Source organism: Mauremys mutica, chromosome 4, assembly GCF_020497125.1.
Source record: "Mauremys mutica isolate MM-2020 ecotype Southern chromosome 4, ASM2049712v1, whole genome shotgun sequence".
NCBI lineage: Eukaryota > Metazoa > Chordata > Testudines > Geoemydidae > Mauremys > Mauremys mutica.
In genome coordinates, this window is record NC_059075.1 from 57004819 (window position 1) to 57029046 (window position 24228).

The 24228-nt window shown below is 43.3% G+C and overlaps 1 protein-coding gene across 3 annotated transcripts in view; it reads right to left on the reverse strand.

Annotated features, from left to right (window-relative positions):
• FMN1 (formin 1) overlaps positions 1-24228 on the reverse strand; it is a 356128-nt gene that overhangs the window by 191313 nt on the left and 140587 nt on the right. For all 3 annotated transcript variants that reach the window (XM_045016469.1, XM_045016468.1, XM_045016470.1), the window contains one exon: positions 21460-21521. In XM_045016469.1, the coding sequence (XP_044872404.1) occupies positions 21460-21521 (62 nt within the window). The remainder of the gene's footprint in view (positions 1-21459; positions 21522-24228) is intronic.

Here is a 24228-nt window from a genome sequence, read left to right on the forward strand (position 1 = left end):
CTTAAGCAATAGTCTGTGCAAAAGCATTGGATATCCTTGTAGAGCATAATACAAGTGAAAATAGCTATCAAATTACTAAACAAATGATCAATCTCCTAGATCAGAAGGCTTTCCCACCACATACTCTAATACATTTTAATATATCCCAGCATCATTATTTAATAAAACATTCTATGTACAAGAGCATGGATAAATCCTAGACACTAAGAGGACAGCCACATTTTCTGTCATCCAACAAAGAACAAAAATGTATAAAGCTCTGCCTCATTCCCGTGCCCCCTTTCTAGTGATATTATAAAGGACTGACTTGGCCTTTGCACTGAGATTAGAACAAATCCTCCCTAATTTTGTCAATAAATACCAGGTTAGTTTTATCCATAACAAGCAAGGTTCCAATAACCTTCGTAGACAGCTACACATAACCCATTCAGTCTTGTATATCAGAATTCCATTCCTTCCCCATTCTCTGGAGAGGAAGAAGGGTTTTGACTGATTGTAATAGCCTTTCCTAGTCACAAGTCTTATAAATAAAATAGGCTGGGGGAACCAGTTTGCCAAGCGTATATACAAAGTATATATCCACATGGTTCATTAATTTCTCCAAATAAAATGTATTTGCAAAGTATAGGGCTACATAGATTTGATTTCTTAGCAGACAGGATGGTGATCCTTAATCAACCAACTGGAGATAGTCCTATTACTGGATATTACCTGGTGGATTTAAACAAAATTACATGATATCTGGGTGATGCTGGTCTTCATCAGCATGCCAATAGCTTCTTTGCACAACATGATTAAAGACTGCAGAAAAAACAACAACATAAAATACTAAACTAAATAAAATGAACTAAAATAATGTTGAAAGTGCTGTGCTGAACCTGTCCAGCTCTGAACTTTGGAGGTTAAGGGATCTTTTCCCTTTCAAAGGTCAAGACTCAGCTATCTGGTAGTAATTAGAAACTCTATAATGATCAAATGAATACAGGATAATATCTAGCCACGGAAACAGATGAATGTTTAGTGGGATAGATCAGATCAACAACTTGAAAATAAACAAACTTTCCAGATTACCAAGTTTTTTGCCCCCTCCCCACAAGATTTTCCAGTCTATGTACCAATATCAAAATTTGATCTTCTAAAAAGGGAAATCCTGCATTTTATTTGGCTTAAACAAAGGCTAAAACTGAATAAAGCCACCACCACCATGCTCTTAAATAGTACTTTTCATCCGTAGATCTGAAATCACTTACAAAGGAAGGTAATTACCATTAATCCTATTTTACAGATGGTGAAACTGAGATGAAATGGCTTATCCATTACCACAAAGAGGTTAAACAACAAAGTTGCAAACAGAACCCATTACCTTATCCACTTGTCCATACTGCCTTCTAATTTAGGCAAAAAATGGAAAGGGGCTAGTGTTACCTAATCTGCTCTCGTACTACCTAGCTGCTAGAGTTTAAAGGATACTGGACTGGTATGTGCAGGATTGATCAAAAACACCACTGGCTAATATTAAAATCATGAAAAATCCTTAATCAAAATTAACACTGGTTTGCAAAAAAATTTCAGATTTCAACTTTTCAGCCCAATTTGGAATGTGAAAATTTTCTGAAATCTGCACTATTGCATCTCCTCTTGCTTGCTGCAAGGATCACAAAAGGAAGACAATGGGAAACTCAACATATCTGAAGCATCTTTAAGTGATTCCAGAAAACCTGTGAAATACTAGCAATGGAGAAGATAACTCCTCAAGCAAACTACTCACTACAATATTATGATGTCTGTTCACTCAAAAGATACAAAATATTAGAGCAGGCCAATTTTTTTCAGTCCAATAGTAAATTTGCTGAAAAATGTAGTATTGGGACAACCAAAACTATTCATGAATATTTAAAAAAAAAAAGTAAAAGTCAGTAATTTTCAAAATAATTGATTAGAAACATTTGGACTTTTCATTTAAAACAGCTAGATTTGTTTTTTAAAAGATTTTAAAAAGGTTAACCTCCCACCCCCTCCAAAAACAAGAAATCATTTTGGGTCTAACAAAGTATTTTGTTCAACTTGAACAAATTTTGGAGGCCCAGTGTTAATTTCAGCATGAAAAAACTGAACACAATCTGTTATTTGTTCAACTGTATGAAATGTGCCAGGAAGTTCAATATCCTACCCAAAAGAGCAACTCAACTAATAAATGAAATTCAATTATATATAAATAGAAGATTCATAAGCAATCTAAACCAGAGCTACATCTGAAAGGGGACAGAAGAGAAAAGAAGAAGAAAAAAAAGTTACTGCCAAGGATACCAGATATGATAATTTAATCATAATGGTAATACTATCTTGTTTTTATATTTCACTTTTCATCCATAGGTCTCAAAGCACTTTACAGAGGATGTCAGAATTCTTATCTCCATTTTACTGTGGTGTAACCTGAGACACAAAGGGAAGTGACTTGCCCCAAGTTAGCCAGAAAACCAGTGTCAGAGCTGAGAATTGAACCCAGGTCTCCTGAGTCGGACTCCAATGCCCGATCCTCATTTAGAGTGATTTTTTTATTGTTGAGTTGAAAGGTACTTAATTTAAGCTAATTAAATTTAAATCTTCCAAAACCTAAGTTACCTCTCTGTGCAACTGATTTAGGAGAGAAATTTCTTTCTACATTTGAGCAAATAGCTGGGATAAGAGCGAGCGAGAGAGATGAAATTCAGATTCAGATTTTGTTGCCCATCTTCACAAATGCACTGTAATTACAAAATTGTACTGTACTGAAACTCATGTTATTGCAGTGGACAATAGTGTTATATGCAGAAATGTAATAATTATATTACATTTACATAATTTCTTACTTTTTAATTTACATTTAATTTATTGCTAGTTGGGTTTTTTCATATATTGGATGGAAAGAGTTATTTTCCTGCCTCAGAATTTAGTCTTTATAATATAATTTTATTTTATGGTTGATTTGGAGGGGCAGGAGTGGTGGTTTTTGTGTGTTTGTTTTGTTTTTATGGTAAAATCGCTAGGCTTAGTCACCCTAAAAATAAAAATCACTACTATTACTAAAACATTAGCACCAATTCTCAATAACTGTGTTATTTTTAATTTAAATTGTGGTAGAACTGAATATCCGCTAGATGCTTTCCAAAAAGTCCCCGCCCAAAAAACATTTTGCACATACTGTAATAAACCTTCACATTATAGAAATGTCAATACTATATATTAAAAAGGATGTTATTCTATGCCAGGGGTAGGCAACCTATGGCACGTGTGCTGAAGGCGGAATGCGAGCTGATTTTCAGTGGCACTCACACTGCCTGGGTCCTGGCCACCAGTCCGGGGAGATCTGCATTTTAATTTAATTTTAAATGAAGCTTCTTAAACATTTTAAAAATCTTATTTACTTTAAATACAACAATAGTTTAGTTATATATTATAGACTTATAGAAAGACCTTCTAAAAACGTTAAAATGTATTACTGGCACACAAAACCTTAAATTACAGTGAATAGATGAAGACTCGGCACAGCACTTCTGAAAGGCTGCTGACCCCTGTTCTATGCTTATGCTGTAACTTTTTCTGGAAGAAGGTTTAGCTGACCTCTAGTGGTGGCAATAGGAAATACATTTTAATAATATAGCTGCTGTGATGAAGAAAATCTATAGAATTTTTAAATAAAAGATGAAATGTTGAAAATGTGCTAATCATTACAACTAGGAGGTTTTTTTAAATTTACATGAGTAAGGACTGTGAAGTCACTAAATGAACAGTAAAATTTCATGTGGACATTTCAGTTTAACTTAATAACCTTAGAAAACTAATTTAGAGGTACAGATTCAATAATAGTTCATTAAACTCTGATGGGAGCCTATGTTCAGTTACTCTGAGAATTAATTTTAAAAAGTTATCACTAAAAGCACTGCGCTTCCAGGTTTGAACTTACCAAAGTAAATTAGATATAGGAAACCACCCATCAATGCATCATGAGGGTTCTACTATTTTCTATGACTCAAACTCCTAAAGTTTAATACATTCACTGTAGTGATGATCATGTTTGAAACAGCACCCATCCTGTTGAATGGATGGTGCAAAGGATGCTCTCATTAAAACCTGGTTCTTCCTTCCCATATAGCAACTACAGAAAATGAAGCAGACCATAATAATTCTTAAACAATGAGAATACAATAGGATTTTCCTTTACGCAGGCCAGGAAATTCCAAAGAATATAATCCCCTCCTCTCCTGTGAATGCACTGTTCTCTACTAGTGTAAATTAAACTCCCATATAATCACTGTCTGTGAATTCCTACAGTGAGATAATGTGCTGTGGGCTCTATGGGTATGTCTTCTCAGCAGAGTCAGCCCAGGGGATCAGCACCCAGGTCAGCCTAACCCGTGTGCGAGCTTCCCCACTGCAAATCCATACCCCCATTACTGTGCTCTCACTGTTTCTGCACTCGCCCATGTGTGTCCAGACTGGGGGCATATTCCACACTTTTTTGTGTTGAGATGCCCTAGGATTCTTTCCCAATCAACAGAGTCAGTTGCCAGAGAACTTGTCTGTCTTTCAGTGGATTGTGGGAACAGCACTGGATGACTGTAAGTACTTGAATGATTTAGCCTTAATCCAAATTGGGCAGGTTCCAGCCATGTAAAAGCTGGGCCTGATCTTTAATCTCTAGCCCAGTGGTGTCAGCTAGCCCCAGCCTTAAAGCATCTCCAAACCCAGGTAAAAGATTTTTGCATGGACAGTACAGAGGTTTGGCCCAGAACCTGGGTAAGACCCTGGCTAGCTTTTCAGTGAAGACATACACTATTACAGATGTAGCACAGAACTCATAGCCCAAGGGGAAAGAGGCCCAAGGTGATTTAAGTCCCCTTTTCACCTTTCCTGATCCTTGGCCACTCCATGGGCTGGAGAGGCCCCTGGCATAATTCAGACAACCCTTGCGGTCTGTCTAAACTATGGCAGCCTCCCGGGGACACCCCACAGGCTGCAGCACTGCCTAGAATCTCTACAGCAGTATGTGACTGTTCCTCTTCCCTTCCCTCAGCATGCCCTCTCTACAATGTCTTTGTTTGGCTTACAGCTGTCTTCCTTGGTTCCTGCATTGTTGGGATCCACCCCTGCCCACAGCTGGGGTTTTTTTGTTGGCCCCTTTACAATGCTCCAAGTCTTTTTACCTAAAGTAAAGGGGCAGGAATGGGAGTAGGGATCTCACCCCTAATCTATGGTAGGGGTGGCATGATGAGCAACTTTCTTCACAGCCCCTATAAAGTTCTGGTCTCTGGATCAGCTTGCAAAGAGTAATTGCAGAGAGAGAAATACGACATCTCTGTTTGTGGGGTGTCTCAACGCTCTGGTTGTCAAAAAACACATCTAAGTCTTGTGTTTACCTTAGTTGACAGAGATGCTACCAACACACTGTCCCATGCCAAAATAAAATGCAACAAAATGTTATATTAAAACTTAGCCATAGCCTAAATTTCTTCAGTATAATACTTGACAGGTGTTTTAAATAAACCTGTAGTAGTATGTAGTAATTCACATCCTTCTTTAATAGTATAAAAATTCCATCCTACAAATTATAAAAAGCCAAGAGAAACTAAAGCTAATTCTACACTATGAGCTAGGGATGTGATCCTTTTGCTTGCATACACATACTTGCACCAGCCAGCTCTCATCAGCTACTGTGAATATAAACAGCAGAGTAGCTGATGCACAGGTAGCAGCAGTGGAGGCATGTGCCGAGTACATACCGACCAGTTTCAGGTGGGTTTGTACCTGACATAGCTAAGCTGTGCCTGCACTGCCCATGCTACCATGGCAACACTACCCTTTATACACATGCTAGCTCAATGAGCGCTAGCACCTGTATGTGTACATGAGCAGGGGAATTCACCCCCCACCTCAGAGTGTAGATGTAGTCTAAGATTACACAGGCATTGTGACAAATTGCAGATGCTGTCTGTACCATTTCCAAATTGTGGATAATTTGATTAAATTGTATCATTCAACTTCTGTGTCATGAAAAGCTCATATGTATGTGAATCCCCGCATGAGTTAGCAGGGTTGTGTCATGTCTTTGCCAGGCCAGAGACAATGGTGAGTGATCAGCACTCAACTATCTATTCAAAGTAAAACACTTTGGGACAATGGGTTTACACTCTAAGGGTATGTCTACACTACAGGAGTAGTTCGATTTAACTTAGGTCGAATTTGTGGATTCGACCTGATGAATTCGAATTTGTGTATCCACACCAAGGACACTAATTCGACTTTGTGAGTCCACACTAACGGGGCAAGCGTCGACATTGGAAGCGGTGCATTCTGGGCAGCTATCCCACAGTTCCCGCAGTCCCCGCTTCCCATTGGAATGCTGGGTAGAGCCCCCAATGCCTTCTGGGGGAAAAATGTGTCGAGGGTGGTTTTGGGTAACTGTCATCATTCAACCGTCACTCCCGCCCTCTCTCCTTGAAAGTGCCGGTGGGAACTCTGTTCGCGCACTTTTCTGGTCAGTGACAGCGCGGACGCCACAGCACTGTGAGCATGGAGCCCGCTGCGATCATCGCTGCACTTATGGCCGTTGTCAACTCCTCGCACCTTATCGAACACCTCTTCCACAGTCAGCTGCTGAGAAATCGGGCGAGGAGGCTCCGGCAGCGCGGTGAGGACGTGAAGTGTCAGAGTGGCATAGACCTCTCACAAAGCACGGTACGCTGCGCCGTGGAGATTATGGTGGCAATGGGTCACGTTCATGCTATGGGACGGCGATTCTGGGCCCGGGAAACAAGCACGGACTGGTGGGACGGCATAGTGCTGCAGGTCTGGGATGAATCACAGTGGCTGCGAAACTTCAGGATGCGTAAGGGCACTTTCCTTGAAGTGTGTGACTTGCTGGCCCCTGCCCTGAAGCTCCAGGACACCCGGATGCGAGCAGCCCTGAGTGTGCAGAAGCAAGTGGCCATAGCCCTCTGGAAACTTGCAACGCCAGACAGCTACCGGTCAGTAGCGAACCACTTTGGCGTGGGCAAATCTACCGTGGGGGTTGCTGTGATGCAAGTAGCCCACGCAATCGTTGACCTACTGCTCTCAAAGGTGGTGACCCTGGGAAACGTCCAGGTCGTCATAGATGGCTTCGCCGCGATGGAATTCCCAAACTGCGGTGGGGCTATAGATGGCACTCACATCCCTATCCTGGGACCGGTCCACCAGGCCAGCCAGTATATTAACTGAAAGGGCTACTTTTCAATGGTGCTGCAAGCACTGGTGGACCATAAGGGACGTTTTACCAACATCTACGTCGGGTGGCCGGGCAAGGTTCATGACGCGCGTGTGTTCAGGAACTCTGGTCTGTTTAGACGCCTGCAGGAAGGTAGTTTCTTCCCGGAACACAAAGTAAGTGTTGGGGATGTGGAGATGCCTACAGTGATCCTCGGGGACCCAGCCTACCCGCTAATGCCCTGGCTCATGAAGCCCTATACAGGCGCCCTGGACAGTGACAAGGAGCTCTTCAACTACCGGCTGAGCAGGTGCAGAATTGTGGTGGAGTGTGCTTTCGGACGTCTCAAGGGGAGATGGAGGAGCTTACTCACTCGCTCGGATCTCAGCGAAACCAATATCCCCATTGTTATTGCAGCTTGCTGTGTGCTCCACAATCTCTGTGAGAGCAAGGGGGAGACCTTTATGGCGGGATGGGAGGTTGAGGCAAATCGCCTGGCTGCTGATTACGCTCAGCCAGACAGATTAGAAGAGCCCAGCGGGAAGCGCTGTGCATCCGGGAGGCTTTGAAAGCTAGGTTCCTCAGAGAGCAGGGTAACCTATGACTGTCCAGTCTCTTTACAGAGAAGCTGAACCTGCCCCTGTTTCAGTTACTATTGACTTTTTTCAGCGGTTACATACCCCGTTCACCAGGTTTCCCCCCTTCCAACAGACGTTTAAAAATAAAGTTATTGGAACATTTTTAATTAACAAAGTTTTCTTTACTAACGAATTCTCGTTCAAGGGTTCCAACAGGGACGCAGACTGTGGTGGGTACGGTGTGCAGTGATGTACAGACTGCTTCTACACTCGAGGACTGACAGGCTCCTGCTCCTACAGAGGTCTCTGGGGGGAGGACGGTTACCGGAGGGAGTGCAGGAATGGGTGGGTTTGCAGGAAGGGGTGAGGGGTGTGTGGGAAGGGTGAGTAGGTGTGGGGGGATGATGGCTCTGGCTGGGGCTCAGGGCATCGGAGAGGTTCATGGCTAGGGTGGAAGGGCATGGTAAGGGCAGCCTGCCTTGCCATTTGTGGATGCCAGGCGCTCGGACCCTGGGGCAACATACACCTCCCAGACTGACCTGGGGCAGCAGACACCTCGCAGAGTGACCCGGGTGCCTAGTGACTGCACTCTGTGTGTGACCTGCTGTTGATCCTGCCCCCATGTCTGTACCCTGTTAATGGTGGCTGTCCTATGCAATTAACAAACCCCTCCCCCACCCTTCACACAAAGTCTTCTGCAAAGAAACATGACGGAAACAGTAATGAACAGCAAACTATTTTTAATACTCAACTACACAGTTGGGGGATGAAACTGGGATTTGGGATCGGGTGAGCCAGGAAGGCAAGCAATTCTCATACTTTAGGGAATGAGAGCTGTTTGGTACATGAGCGCTCTGCTGGAGTGGAGTGACAGTTTTCACGGCCCCTAGCGCCCCTCCTTCTTGTGATTTTGGGTGGGGGGGGACAGGACTTTGTGGCGGGGGAGGGCGGTTGCAGATACAGTTCAGGGGGGCTCTCTGCTCCTGCCTGCGGTCCTGCAGAACATCCACAAGGCGCCGGAGCGTGTCCGTTTGCTCCCTCATTAGTCCAAGCAGCGTTTGAGTCGCCTGCTGGTCTTCCTGCCGCCACCTGTCCTCCCGTTCGCTGTGTGAGCGCTGCTGCTGAGAGAGGGTCTCCCTCCACTGGCTCTGCTGGGCCGCCTCGGCTCTGGAGCTGGCCATCAGTTCAGAGAACATCTCGTCCCGAGTCTTTTTCTTTCGCCGCCTAATCTGCGCCAGCCTCTGTGAGGGGGATGCCGGGGCAGTTCGGGAAAGAGCCGCAGCTGTGTGATGGGAAAAAGGAAGTGATTTCCTTCCAAAGATACATGTTTGCGAACACTGAACACAGTCTACTCAGTTTCTGTGAACAAGACCATACAGGGCACCTAATCTCATGTGCTCTCAGGACAAGTTCGAATTTTCGGCATTCGCTTTCATTGCCTGGGGTCTTGCACTGGAGATCGGACAAGCGGGGCAGGACAGCAGAATCCGTGTAGCAGCCAGGCCTGGTAAGCCGGAAACTTTAGGCTGCTTAACAGTTAATGGATAGCAGGGCCCTCCTGCTGCAGGCAATCTGGAAAGCATAAAGTCTGACCCTGTTCCAGCCCCTGGCGGCTGTCCCCGGGAAAGATCCCTGTATGCTTTTCCTCTGCAGCCTACAACACGTGGCTGTTAAACGACGGTCATTGTTATGCAAAGGAAAAGTCAAGCATTCACAATAGTAACATTAAAGTAATTCCTCTAATTAGATGCAGCAGTCGCAGAGCGAGATCACCCTGAGGCGGGTCTCCAGGACAAACAGAGAGCGAATGCTGCGTGAATCCCTGCACAGACCAGGGCCCTATGCTGCCATGCTGGTCGAGGCGATGCTACCATTATACCTCCTGATGGCCTGGCGCAGAAGAGTGTGCTTCCACGGAGCACCCAACAAGGCACCTCTCCCCAGGAACCTCCTAAGGAGGCTTTTCGAGTACCTCTCAGAGAGCTTCGTTGAACTGTCCCAAGAGGATTTTTGTTCTATACCTATATGCATTGACCTTCTTTTTATATAGTTTTTATTCCTGTTTTGTTAAGAAATAAATGTTTACATGTTTATAGCACTTACCGACTGATCCTTCCCCTGATTCGGAGTCCGGGTTAACGGCCGGGGAGGGTTGGTAGGGGATCTCTGTGAGGGTGATGAAGAGATCCTGGCTGTCGGGGAAAGCAGTACTGTAACCGCTGTCGCCTGCCTCGTCCTCCACAAACCATTCCTCATGTTCCCCATCGGCGAACATCGCCGAGAAACTGCCCCTCGACACTATCCCATCCTCAGAGTCCACGGTCACTGGTGGGGCAGTGGTGGCAGACCCACCGAGAATGGCATGCAGTGCCTCGTAGAAGCGGCATATCTGGGGCTGGGCTCCGGAGCGTCCGTTTGCCGCTTTGATTTTTTGGTAGCCTTGTCTCAGGTCCTTGATTTTCACGCGGCACTGCGTTGCATCCCGGCTGTATCCTCTGAGTGCCATGGCTTTGGAGACCTTCTCGTAGGTCTTTGCATTCCGTTTTTTGGAGCGCAGCTCCGAAAGCACAGACTCATCGCCCCACACAGCGATCAGATCCAAGACTTCCTGGTCAGTCCATGCTGGGGCCCTCTTTCTACTCTGAGATTGCATGGACTCCTCTGCTGGAGAGCTCTGCATCGCTGCCAGTGCTGCTGAGCTCGCCACGACGTCCACACAGGAAATGAGATTCAAACTGGCCAGACAGGAAAAGGAATTCAAATTTTCCCGGGGCTTTTCCTGAATGGCTGATCAGAACATCCGACCTCGGACTGCTGTCCAGAGCGTCAACACAGTGGTGCACTGTGGGATAGCTCCCGGAGCTAGTAAGTTCGATTTGCATCCACACCTAGCCTAATTCGACATAGCCATGTCGAATTTAGCGCTACTCCCCTCGTCGGGGTGGAGTACCGAATTCGAACTAAAGAGCCCTCTAGGTCGAATTAAATGGCTTCCTGGTGTGGACGGGTGCACGGTTAATTTGAATTAACGCTGCTAAATTCGAATTAAAGTCCTAGTGTGGACCAGGCCTAACTGGGAGAAGCAAGTGACCTCAGCAGGAGTCTGTAAAGGGACTCAGGGGTGGAGGGTGGGGGACCTGGTGAAAGAGCACCATTTTGCACCAGACTAAGATGAAGGAGGCTGCTGCAGGGGCAGGGTAGGCAAAGGGGGGTGGGGGCAAAAGGGGGAGGACTCCCAAGGGAAGATTGAGCTAGTGAGGGACAGTGTTTAGGACATTTTATTGTTGTGTACGATCTGTAGTCTCCTGTGCTTTACATGATTACTATAAAGAGCATAAACTGTTAAACTGTACAAAGTGTGAATGCATGTTGACTGCTTCACAACTGCTGCATGTCCTGAGACAGTTAAACTCACACCTTTTGGGTCAGAGTGGAGATCTGGTAAAGGGATCTGTTTAAGTATCAGGGAGTCTGACGAGCCAGTGTTGCATCCAGAGGGCTTAGGCAGCTGGACAGTGAGTTCTGACAATTGGGGGGATGCCAGACAGAAGGTCTGTGCCCTGAGAGTGTGCCTAGAGACCCCAAGGCTAGGGCAATGGCTAGACTCTGTTCAGACTCCAGGAGGAGCTTGAAACATCCTGGGGATCCAGAGCACAGGAGCCTGGATTCCCCTCACAGTCGTCCTAGTAGGGGGGACAGGAAAGAGCGCTGGCCAGGATCTGGCCTGAATTAGTGTATGCACCGTGCTGGTCACACACAGTACCCAGGGAACAACATGTTCCTTTGCTGTTAATACTTTAAATTTTGCAGTCCCAAGCATAATTAAAGGTAATGCAATGTCTGTGAAGTGACTTAGGGCTGGTCTACACTGAAAACTTAACACCAGCCTAGCTAAGGGCTGGTCTACACTGGGGGGCGGTATCGATCTAAGATACACAACTTCAGCTACATGAATAGCGTAGCTGAAGTCCAAGTATCTTAGATCGATTTACCTCAGGTCCTCACGACGCGGGATCGACGTCCGCGGCTCCCCATGTCAACTCCGCTACCTCCGCTCGCTCCAGTGGAGTTCCGGAGTCGATAGGAGTGCGTTCAGGGATCGATATATCGCGTGTAGATGAGACGTGATATATCGATCCCCCCCCCCCCCAAAATCGATCGCTACCCGCCAATACGGCGGGTAGTCTGGACGTACTCTAAGTCTCTCAGGGGTGTGAAACATTCACATCTCTGAGCAGCATAGCTATGCCGTCCTAACGCCTGGTGCAGATGCTGCTAGGTCAATGCAAGGATTCTTCTGTAGACCTACCTATCACATCCTGGGGAGATGGATTAAACACAGCGATGGGAGAACCCCTCCCATTGTTGGAGTGAGTGTCTACACTGAAGCACTCCAGTGGTGCAGCTGCAGCGCTGATGCTATAGCATTTTAAGTGCTAACAAACCCTTAGACAACAGAATGAGTTCCTTTAATATGAAAGATAAAAATGGTGAAGCCAAGTAACAAAATATGTATTTTTAAAGGTTCTGAACATTGGGAAGCATGGAAGCCATCTCCCAGTGGCCAAAAGGAAATAAGATTCTGTCAACTTTTCAAATGAGAAACGGTAAGAAATGGAAATCAGGAGTGATAATTGTGATTTTTCAAAGATGTTAGCATAGTTCTGAATATCTAAAATTTTTTAGCCCACTGTAAAATAAGATATACGGCAATCATATTTAATATACGCTACCTCTGTTCACAGCATATATTCCCTAAAATTGGTCTGTGAAGATGGTACATTGCCAAATGAGATTGTAGTAGCTGCAAACTTTACAACCAGCAGGTGAAAAATGTTTTTAGCCTAAATGTTCCTGTGTCATTTAAGAATTCTTCATATGGAATTCCACATGATTTATATGCTATATCGTGTCCCAGAAATGTAAAGAGTTCTGATAAAATGTAGATAAAGCATGGATGGCATTTGTAAGGTGTGACATTTTAATACAACGAGGAACTCAATACTGAAAGCACAAATGCAAGGCTATTCAGCTTACAACCTTCAAGTGTAGTAAATATATCTAATACTCTTAATTATCAATCAAGGCAGTAATATTAAATGAAGAATTATAGTGTTTTTCAGTCATTACCAATCTTATAACTAGACAGACTAGCATTTTGCACAACATCCTCACAAACATATTGTAAAGCCAACTTCCAAAAGTCTGCTTTAAATTATTTTTTGCACATTTTAAACAAGCATATTATTTTTGTGAGTTTGAAGTATCACGCTAAAGACATTGCACTTCATTTTCATTACCTCACAGCCCAGTGAAACATTCCTAGAGACTTTTTTATAACTAAAATATTATGAACTAAAGCTGTCTAGCATCAAAATAAAGTCATCACCAAACAAATGGATACCATATGAAAAAATGTAATATTTTATGAATATAATACGTCTTGTGGGAAACCACCACAATGGCAGTATCAGTTCCCAGAAATTTCCACAGATCATGTGCAGAAGACTTTTGCATTTAAACTAACTTTAAGTTGTATTTAAGCATTTAAAATGGATAATAGTGAGTTTTTCTGGCACCATCATAACTGATAGTTGAGTCACAACTAGGCACTAGCCAGCAAATAACACATGCACATTTTCCTTCCTCTAAACTGCAGATCCTATGTGATCCTTTGTGTTATCTATTATACTTTGACAAAACATTCATATTCCAATCTCAGAAGCTAATGAATTAACATTAGTTGATCAGACATGGGAAAAAATACAAACTACCTTAATTGCTTAATTTAACAAGAGACTAAGTTTTTATCACACAAAGTTAGAGAATAGCAAATTAATAAAAAAAATGTTTGTGAACTTTACAGTTCAGGAATCTACTAGCCCCTCAATTTCTTTCAAATTTATTTTCATGGAAAACATAAAATGTCCAAAATTAATGTTTTTAATGGAAACCAATTAACAGCTCCTCTTGCAGTCTGGTACTCTGAGCATCACAGCAAAGGCAAAGTGGAACAGATTGTTTAGCATAAGTAGTTAGCACATATTGCAAGGAACTATTCAAGATAGACTGACCCATTAATATCTCTGCAGTCATAGAACAAAAAGAGGGGGTTCGTGGGTCACAGATTGTTGTAATAAATCATAAATCCAATGTCTGTTCAATCCATGATTTTTAGTGTCTAGCAGAGTTATGATTTTAAGCTCTCAGAGTTCTCTTTTTAAAGTGTTGTGCAGATTTCCTTTGAGGATGAGGACTGATAGGTTAGATATAGAGTGATCACTTCGTGAAAAGTGTTCAGACATGGGTGATAGGGTGTTTTTGTCTTTTATCATTTTCCTGTGTGAGATTCTTATGTGTGTTCAAACAATTTGTTCCACCTTGCATTTAGCATCATGTGATGTTCAGAATACCTTTCCGAGACCTGAAGAAGAGCTCTGTGTGGCTTCAAACTTGTCTCTCTCACCAGCAGAAGTTGGTCCAATAAAAGATATTACCTCACCCATTTCGTCTCTCTAATTAACATGTCGGCATTTCTTTCCATTTATGTTTTCATACTCTAAAATACTTTATTAAATAATATGGAGTCTTTTAATATGGAACATGTAGGGTTACCAGACACTTCCTATCAATAAAGTAGTATTATCTAGCCATTGTAATGTATTATTTTTTGTTAGTGCTGCCCTTGGCCCCCCAAGACCAGTGATGATCCCCAAGTCTGTCCAGTGGGTTAAGCAGACCCTTTCCCACAGCTTCAACCTTGTCTTCAGGGATTTCTGACCATGAGGTAGACACACATACAGATTTGGTGAGGGTTCCCAAAAACCAAACACTCTTTAGTTAGCATAAGGATTAAGGAGTTCTAAACAAGACAATTAACACATTTACATGCCTTTCCCTGCCTCACTATCCTGAGCTTTCTTTGAGCATCGGCCAGAGTCCTATAAGGAGCCCAGGATTTCCCTCCTGCACATAGCTTCTACTTCAAATCATGGAATCTTTCTCTCTCCTATGCATTGCAGCCAGTTTCCTTCTTTCTCAGCTCAAACTGCAGTTAAGAAGGATCTCCCTATTATGAAAGCATGCCCCTCTCTTCCCCTGTTATGCCCCAGCTTCCAGTTTGTGAGTCCCCATCCCAATGCCTCAGCCTTTCTTTGTTCTGCCTCTGGGGAAATTCCACTGCTCTAGAACCTCCCGCAGAACAGTTGGACAAAACTGGTTTTCCATAGGCTTCAACTATTCCACATCCTAAGGTGCTCCCATTTGAAAGGGAATTATTTAGATTAATGGCTCACGTTGTCAGCCCTGTGTTACCACTTCTTGGAATTTCAATCCAATATGAAGGCAAAAAGACAATAGAGAAGGTAAGAAGCCCCACATTCAAATAGAGTCTGACACAGACACATACAGAGTCCCAATATCAAACAGAATTCATAAAGTGTGCTTGGATTCCCCAAGCATAAGAGTGACCATTGCTACTACTAAGTATGCTATTGGTGCTGCTGTAGCTCTCTAGATTCCTGTAAACATGTCTATGTAGTTCACTTCCTAGAAATAAACTGATTATGTCTCAGGGAGAAAATAGAGATATGGACCCTCATCTTCCTCCCCACCTAGGGTGACCAGACAGCAAATGTAAAAAATCGGGACAGGGGGTGGGGGGTAATAGGAGCCTGTATAAGAAAAAGACCCAAAAATCGGGACTGTCCCTATAAAATCGGGACATCTGGTCACCCTATCCCCACCACCTTTTGACTATTTCTGTTTTGAGAAATACAAAATAACTATGGGTCCTTCCATGTATTTCTAGTGGCAGTTTGCCTTCGCAATCCTTGCTACTGATGATTACTTCAAGTCACTTGATTCACAACATAGTTTTAGTCTTTATCCCTGGTTTCTCCATTACTACTGTCTTCATAGTTGCAGAGGTGAGCATTTAACACTACCCTCTTTGGTCTCTGGAATATGTTTGTCCTTATCTCCCTCTTAATCTCTGACAAAGCAAGCCATGCTTCCTCACTGGAGTAATTTCCCCATACTCCTAATAGCTCTCTAGAAGGTAGATTTCACTGTTGATACAAAAATGGTTATTAAAAATATTATTCTAATTTTAGGTCATTACACATTTGCCTTTGCCTTCACTGAATTTTAAGATATACTTATTAGAGTGCTGCACACCTTCTGTTGCTTCTGTAGGCTGATCTTATTGCGCACACCAGGAGCTTTTTGCATCGCTCCATTCCCCCCCACCTCCCTTTTATTTCAGGGAGTTGCTGCAACTCCCCCCCATCCCTTCTTTCATGCCAGAGCTCGTGCCATTTCCCCTTTCCCATACCAAAGTCTCCCATTCTTGCCCCCCCAGGCCACATGGTCGGTGTGCTCCTCATTCACCTCTAGCTAAGTAGCCTCCCAGCACACACTTGGGGGCAATAATAAGAAAATGGCTGATCCTTTTGAAATGAAAATGCTACTTCCAGCCTCCAGCTCAGACTTACCCAGCTGTTTTGCCAAAGCTGGCAGCCTAGGAATCAAAGGGACCCTAAACAATTAAAGAGACTCTTTGAAGAGAGAGGAAGCAGTGAGTCATGAGAGAGCTAGTACTGGGGAAACAGACTGACATGGAACACAGATACACATCCCTCAAAAGGATCTGAAACAATAAGGATCTTTCCAGGTTCATGGGGAAGATAAGTCTCAGGAAAGAAAGCCACATGTATAGATCGTTTTAAAGTAAATTTTCTCCAAAATTATTTGGTTCTCAATCAACAGTAAGTGGTTTTAAGAAGGCTGTCTGGTCAGTGGATACCATTGTCCATAGCTCCCAGAGGGAGCAGAACTGCAGGTACTGCTGAGGTAACAACTAGGGTGGCCAGGTGCCCGGTTTTCGACTGGAAAGTCCAATCAAAAAGGGGACCTGACAATGTCCAGTAAGATCTATTGACTGGACACCCAAAGTCCGGTTACTACAGGTAGGGGAGGTGCCAAGTCATCACTTGTGCCAGCCCCTCTTACCTGCGCTGTGCGCCTGCAGCTCCCAGCCCTGACTTCCCAGGCAAGTACCTCCCGACCTGGGCAGAGGTGGGGGACAGAGAGCGGAAGAGCAGCGAGAAACAGGGGCAGGAGGAAAAAAGTGAATGGAGCAGGGCCTCGGGGGAAGGGGCTGGGGCAGGAGTGGGGCCTTGGAGGAAAAGGCAGGGCTGAGGTGAGGTCTGCGGGAAGGGGCGGGTAAGGAGAGGTTCTGGCCCTCCTGTTGGAGTGTCCAGTTTTTAAATTACAAAGTTGGCAACCCTAGTAATGACAGTTAGTACAGGGGGACTGAAGCCCAAGGCCTAGTCTGAGAATGGGAGAATCATGTGGGGTTCGACCCCAACAAAGGTGATGGCTCGAGGCCCGAGACCTGGAAGGGATGCATTCCAAGAGACCAGGAGAGGTCAGCAGGGCCAGGCCTCAAGGAAAATCGCACTTTGGGCAAACTTGTATTTTGGCACTCCTGGCCTCCGTGGGCACGGCACTCCCCACATTGCCCCTGGTCCCCACAGGTGCTCCCCATTGTCCCTGGTCCCGGTGGGCTCCCAAAGCTCCTCACCCCCCTTTTCCCCAATCCCTGCACGATGCCCCTTTTGCCCCAACCCCTGCCCCCCTTCTGATCCCCTAATCCCTGCGCTCTCCACCTCCTGCACTCCTAATGCCAGCTCCCTCTTGTGTCCCCAATGCCTGCAGTTTGCCCTCTTCGTTCCTAATCCCTGCACCCAGTCATGCATCCACGTGGGGAAAACGATCTGGATGCATGGAGTGGCTGGCATTGTGACTCCCTCCCTCCCCCCGAATACTGCTCCTCCGGCCCCCTTGGGGAGTGAGAGCGAGGTGCAACGTTAGGGATCCCTGCTTCCAAGTTACTTTCCCCACCTGGGCTGCATAAGGGGAGGGCAGGAGAGCAGCAGCTCCTGATGCTTGACTCACAGCACAGCCCAGGTGTGGAAAGTGACCTGGATGCAGGCAGCCTAGCGTTGCTCCTTACCTCCCCTTATAGTCCCCCTAGGGAGGTGCAGAGTAAAGGGGAAGGAACAGTATCTGTGCATCACTGCTTCCCCTGCCCCAATTCCTCTACCAGGAGGAAGCAGGGAGAAATCTGGGCGCCACCCCCTTCCCCCCTGACGCATCACCTCTGCAAGTTTGCAGCATTCCCCAACCAATCAGGAGCAGTTTCTGACACTACACTGGCAACACACACCTCTGCGCTGCCACATGGTGCCCCCCTGACTATGGCTCCCTGGGCAAACACCTGGGTGGCCCACCCCTAAGGCCAGCCCTGTGAGTGGTGCTGTTAGCCTGGTAACTGTAACAGCCTTTCTTTTCCAATAGTCATGGTTAATAATTGTGAGGCTTTTCCTTATCTTTAAGCATAGTGCCACCTAAAGGATGCCAAGAACACAATGTGACTATAATATTGGGAATCACATCCCTGTGTTGTGATTGCCTAGGGAGGTTGGGGAATCACCATTACTGGAGACTTTTACGAGCAGGTTAGACAAACACTTGACGGGGTGGTCTAGAGCCCTGCCATGAATGCAAGAAACTGGACTAGATGACCTCTCGAGGTCCCTTCCAGCTCTACAATTCTATGAGTTGACATTAAAACACACAATTAAGATTTGGCCTACCATTTTTTGTTTCTCTAGACTACAAAGTTTTAGTAATTTCGGGGATAAAATTCCTTAGAGCTCAACACTTTAAACACCACTTTCTACACCGCATCTCCATATCTAAGTCAAGTAGGTCTGCATAGATTTGTCCTCAGAGCCTGTCAATGCTACTCCTCAATCATCTAGAAGAACTAGTGTTGAGTGATGTGCAGAAATCTTCACATCTCACCACAGCAACAGATACCACTTACTGGTGGGGTAAAATAAGCAGTAGAAGAGCAAAATACCCATCTCTTTAACAGCCCAGGAAGTGAGAGACTAGAGAACCTATTTGTCCCTCTCTTCATTCATCTCATTCTGTTTACTTTCCTTTTCTGTATATTCAAGCATGAGGCATCTTGCCAGAGGTATCTGGGCACCAAAACATCAAGAAACACTTTTTTAAAAGCCTTTTTGATGTTCTTTAGACAATCAGATGATTCCATGTAGATTTTGTTAAATGTGGGTCTGTCATCAAGCCATTTGATTTGTCAAACATTGATTCCATTTTGTTCCCCCAAAAGCCCAAATTTATTGATCTTCTCAGCGTGCTTTAAAGCCCATCTGTTTTTCTCAGCAAAATTTATTGTAGTGGGAACTACAGTAGAAGAACAGGACTTCAGCTGGATGGCCAGATTTTGGTATGAAATTGGGCTAATTGGCCTTGTTTTTGTATTGCTATGTTAAAAGTTTTTATATGACATGATAATCTGATTGATGAATCTACAGCCATTGAGAATATACTTTTAAAAAACAGAAATCAATAAATGCTAAGTCTTCAGCATTAAAAACCGCGGCTCATACATGTCAAGGAATTTTGAAGAAAATTAAAAAAAACAAACAATATGAATGAAATCCTGGTCCCATTGGAGTCAATGGCAAATCTCTCATTGACTTTTCAGTTGAGCAAGATTTCACACTATAGACTCAAGAAAAATGATGAAAACTGAAAAAATTATGCCAGCACAAGAAAAGTCAATGTGTGGGGGGTAAGGGAGGGAAAAAATACAACATTCAGGACTTGAGGAGACCCAACAAGTGGAATCTATTAGTAAAGCTTCTGAGAACATGTTGCCTTTCATGTCACCAGGTTCAGACTTTTTTCTACCTGCTATTTTCAATTCCATTTGCCTTAATGTTGACAATGGAAACGCTGCATATGTTTGTAACTGTGACAAAGCTCCTCCTCTACCTTGGTGGGTCCTGCGCTTATTGGCGGATTTGCTCACCTCAGAGATCTTCCCTTCTGGTAGAACCCACAGTCTGGGTCAACTCCTCCTGTGTCTGATCAGGAGTTGAGAGGTTTGAGGGGAACCCGGGCCCACCCTCTACTCCGGGTTCCAGCCCAGGGCCCTGTGGATTGCAGCTGTCTATAGTGCCTCCTGTAACAGCTGCATGACAGCTACAACTCCCTGGGCTACTTCCCCATGGCCTCCTCCCAACACCTTCTTTATCCGCACCACAGGACCTTCCTCCTGGTGTCTGATAATGCTTGTACTCCTCAATCCTTCAGCAGCACACCCTCTCAGCTCCTTGCGCCTCTTGCTCCCAGTTCCTCACACATGCACCACAAACTGAAGTGAGCTCCTTTTTAAACCCAGGTGCCCTGATTAGCCTGCCTTGATTGGCTGCAGGTGTTCTAATCAGCCTGTCTGCCTTAATTGGTTCTAGCAGGTTCCTGATTACTCTAGTGCAGCCCCTGCTCTGGTCACTCAGGGAACAGAAAACTACTCGTCCAGTGACCAGTTTGCCCTGTACCCCACTGGCCTGGGTCTGTCACATAACTCAGTGACTTAACACTGAAAACACAGCACAAACATACTGTGGTACCATGGTGCAGGTATTACAGCTAATTCACAGTGCAGTGCTAGAGAAGTGCTATGTAGTTTGACCAGAAGATAATTCAAAGTGTTTAAAATTGGCACCATCTTCTTGTTCAACGAGTCGGGTCTTGTGATATATATTCAACCACACCTGCTTGCTTTTGTGACAAAAATATGCATTTGCTACTTTTTACTTCAGTTAGCACTGCAGAGCCAACATTGTTTTGGAAGAGTGGGCTCGATTCTGATGAGTTCATATACCATCCACAGGATAGTTAATTAAATTCAGATAGCAGAACTTTTTCTATTTATGTTGAACTGTGATCTTTCTAGCTCAAACAGTCAGAAACCAGATTGGGTTTTCAGAGGTGGCATTTAACATAAGAACATAAGAACGGCCGTACCGGGTCAGACCAAAGGTCCATCTAGCCCAGTATCTGTCTACCGACAGTGGCCAATGCCAGGTGCCCCAGAGGGAGTGAATCTAACAGGCAATGATCAAGTGATCTCTCTCCTGCCATCCATCACCATCCTCTGACGAACGGAGGCTAGGGACACTACTCTTACCCATCCTAGCTAATAGCCATTTATGGACTTAGCCACCATGAATTTATCCAGTCCCCTTTTAAACATTGTTATAGTCCTAGCCTAGGAAAACAAACATTCTTTTACTCATAAAGGTAGTAAAATATGAAATCACAGACACACAGACTCAAAAATGCAATTCCTACGGGCAATTTTTGGAGAATAACTGCACTTTATAAGAAATCTATGCTACTACTTAAATGAAAAAGCAATGAGTTAAGTCATGGAACTTTAATATGCTAAATGAGTTTACAAATTACAGTGCTGATGAGTCAAAGAGATGAATTTGCCCTGTGCCCTGCAGGAACGATACAATCAGCAATTTTACAAAAGGGACATTTGAAAAAATGCTAAATCCCTTTAAAAGTGATTTGTGACTGCACATATGGATTTTAAGTAAACTAATTGAGCTGGCCATCAGCTGAAAACTAACTTTTAGAGAGAGAAAAAATTATGTTTAATATCAGAACATAAATCATATACTGGATTACATAAATCTGCAACTTGCACAAGATTTAAAGAATGAAAAATCACTTCTATAACAAATCAGCATCATTAAAAAGATGTACCTTTAAGTTTTCAACTTCTTCCTTGTTTTCCCTCTTTAATTGCAAAATTGCAGCATGGTACTCTGTAAAAAATAAAGAAGTGATTCAGATTAATGACATAAAAGTCAAAAAAGCCTCTGTCTATGAAAACAACATGACACTGTAGACACAGTACCATTTCATACTGTGATTCCATGCCAAAAAAACATAGGTTGAAGCTTCTGAAAATTAGGCCTGCTACAAAGCTGACAAAGAAAATGTAAGTCACATTGATTAGCGTGCATATTCCAGGATCACGTGATATATGTGGCCATACTGACAATGGTGTTAATAATGACAGAAGATAATACACTTAGCTCTCACATGGGGAGAGGAGTAAAAAGTGTATGGGTGGAGTGGGAATGTATTTCAAATTGAGGTAAACTGAGGTAACTAAAGAAACTTGGGATTTGGTTTTTGAGGTAAAAAGTGGAGTTGATAGCATGCTTCTATCACACACAAAAAGTTTTGAAGGAATATCTACATTTAGTATTCACATCTTTCACTGAATTGTATTCAATTTTAAAGCCAATAACATCTACACAGACTAATTGGACAGGGTGCAGAAAAAAGCCAAGTGATTTGAGGCCTGGAAAAATGCCTTACAGCAAGAGACTTAGAACCCTTAAAGCTTATCAAAAAGAAGATTGAGAGGTGACTTGCTTACAATGTATAGGTACCTTGATGGAGAAGAAATATTAGGCACCAAAGTGCTTTTTCATATATCAGAGAAAGGCAGCATAACAAGAACAAATGGCTGGAAGTTAAAGCCAGACAATTTCAAATTACAAATCAGGCAAAAAAATTTTAACAGTGAGGGTAATTAACATTGGAACAGCCTACCCAGGGAAGAGAGAGATTTTCCATCTCTTAATGTCTGTAATGCCTTTTTAGAAGCCAGAATGCCTGTGTAGAAGATATGCTTCAGTCAACCATGTTACTGGGCTCAATGCAGGAAATTCTATTGCCTGTATTATACAGGAAGTCAGACTAGATAATCTAACACACCCTTATAACGTTAAATGTATGAATCTATGAAAAAATATTAATCAAATATGAATGAATAGAACATACAGTTCATAGATCTATTTACAAATAATTGTTTTCTTACAAAGAAATAAAGTACTGTTCCTGGCTTTGGTTGTGATCTGAATCCCTAGCACTATTTTTAATATTTTGTAAGACTAAGATTTTATTATATATTTTACAAAATTGTAACTGCAAATCACAGACCACACGTGAAAAGACTTCATACAATAATACGTATTTGATTGCTATTTGAGTATGGTGCAATAGGTAAAAATAAATGAGTATATCCTTAAACTCATCATGAGTCCAATAAATAGGGCTCTAATACAATTCACAGTTCAGAGTAATGAAATGGAAAGAAAACCATATGGGTCTGCATAAAATTAAGCTTGAATTTCAGAGGAAGATGGGGTTGTGAAGACATAACTGCTTAGTCATGAAAATATACTTGCATTTTAGCTTTGAAAACATAATTAAAGACCTAAAACAGTCTTCTCTCTACTGACTTGAAAGCATTCTAGGATAATATTAGCTACACTAATTACATGCTTGGTAGAGCTCTTTCTTTCAATAAGCAAACCAGACTACAAAAGCTGACTATTTGTTGTGTTTAGTAAGTGGAGTAACTGTCAGTGCTTGCATTCATAAATCACAGTTGGCGCTTGCTCACATTCTTTAAAGAAAGCTTGTTGCAAGTGAGACCAAGGGTCCAAAGGTAGTCAGTCCCTCATATGGCACTAAGGAAGCAGCCACACATTTGGCAACTAAAGCTACTCTCCTCCTCTCTGTCTCCAGTTAAACATATTCAGCCAATGGAACATGGCTCTGCTCCTGCTCCCTAGTACTATTCCTCTTGACTCAGTAGGGCAGACTCAGAGACTCTAACTGTAATGAGTGATGAGCAAAGACCAGACTGAACATGTTTAAGAGAAGCATTTCCCTTTGAGGTACTTCATTTGCCCTGGAAAGAGAGACTTAAACTAGCAGAGGGATATAGAATATGTACTGTATCTTTCTCTTGGGAATAGTTGTGATCAAACTACAGAAGTCGTTCAACAAAATTCAACATTTTTTGTTGGCCAACAAAAAAACTAAGGCCAAAATTTAACTGACAAGTTTCACTATCTTAGGGTTTTATATGGTGCCTAGTACAGAGAACTAGAGCAACAAAACAAAACAAAACAAAAACATTCTCTCTTTCTTTGGGGCAGAGGAGTCTGACTGTGTGTGCCTTTCTTTTAACTGTTTCTTTAGGGAGGGGGAAAGGATACTTGGTTTTCTACCAGTTGGAGACAGAAACAGTTGAAGTCTGCGACCCAGGAAGCATCTTATGCGTAGATTTTGTTTAAATTGTTTTAACTATTTTTGCCAGCTAGAAGGAGCTAGAATCGGGACTGATATAAAAGATCAAAGGGAGAAATTACTGGTAGTTTTACATTTATTTGGTTGGTAAAACAAGAGAAAAATATGGGACAAAATAACAAGGACAGGCAAAAACAACCTATAATGTCATCTCCTCAATATCTCTCTTCCCTTCAACCCGTCTAAACAATGTAAACCACACCAAAAATAAGGAATACGAAACCAAACAGGAATCTTAACCAGTTTGTACGTAATATACAATTCCTCAGCTCCTTAGTTGCTGCCTGTTTCCAGATTGGCTAACTCCTCTACAGCTATCAAAGAGGAATTCTCCAAACACTTTCTGACTCAGAAGTAAAT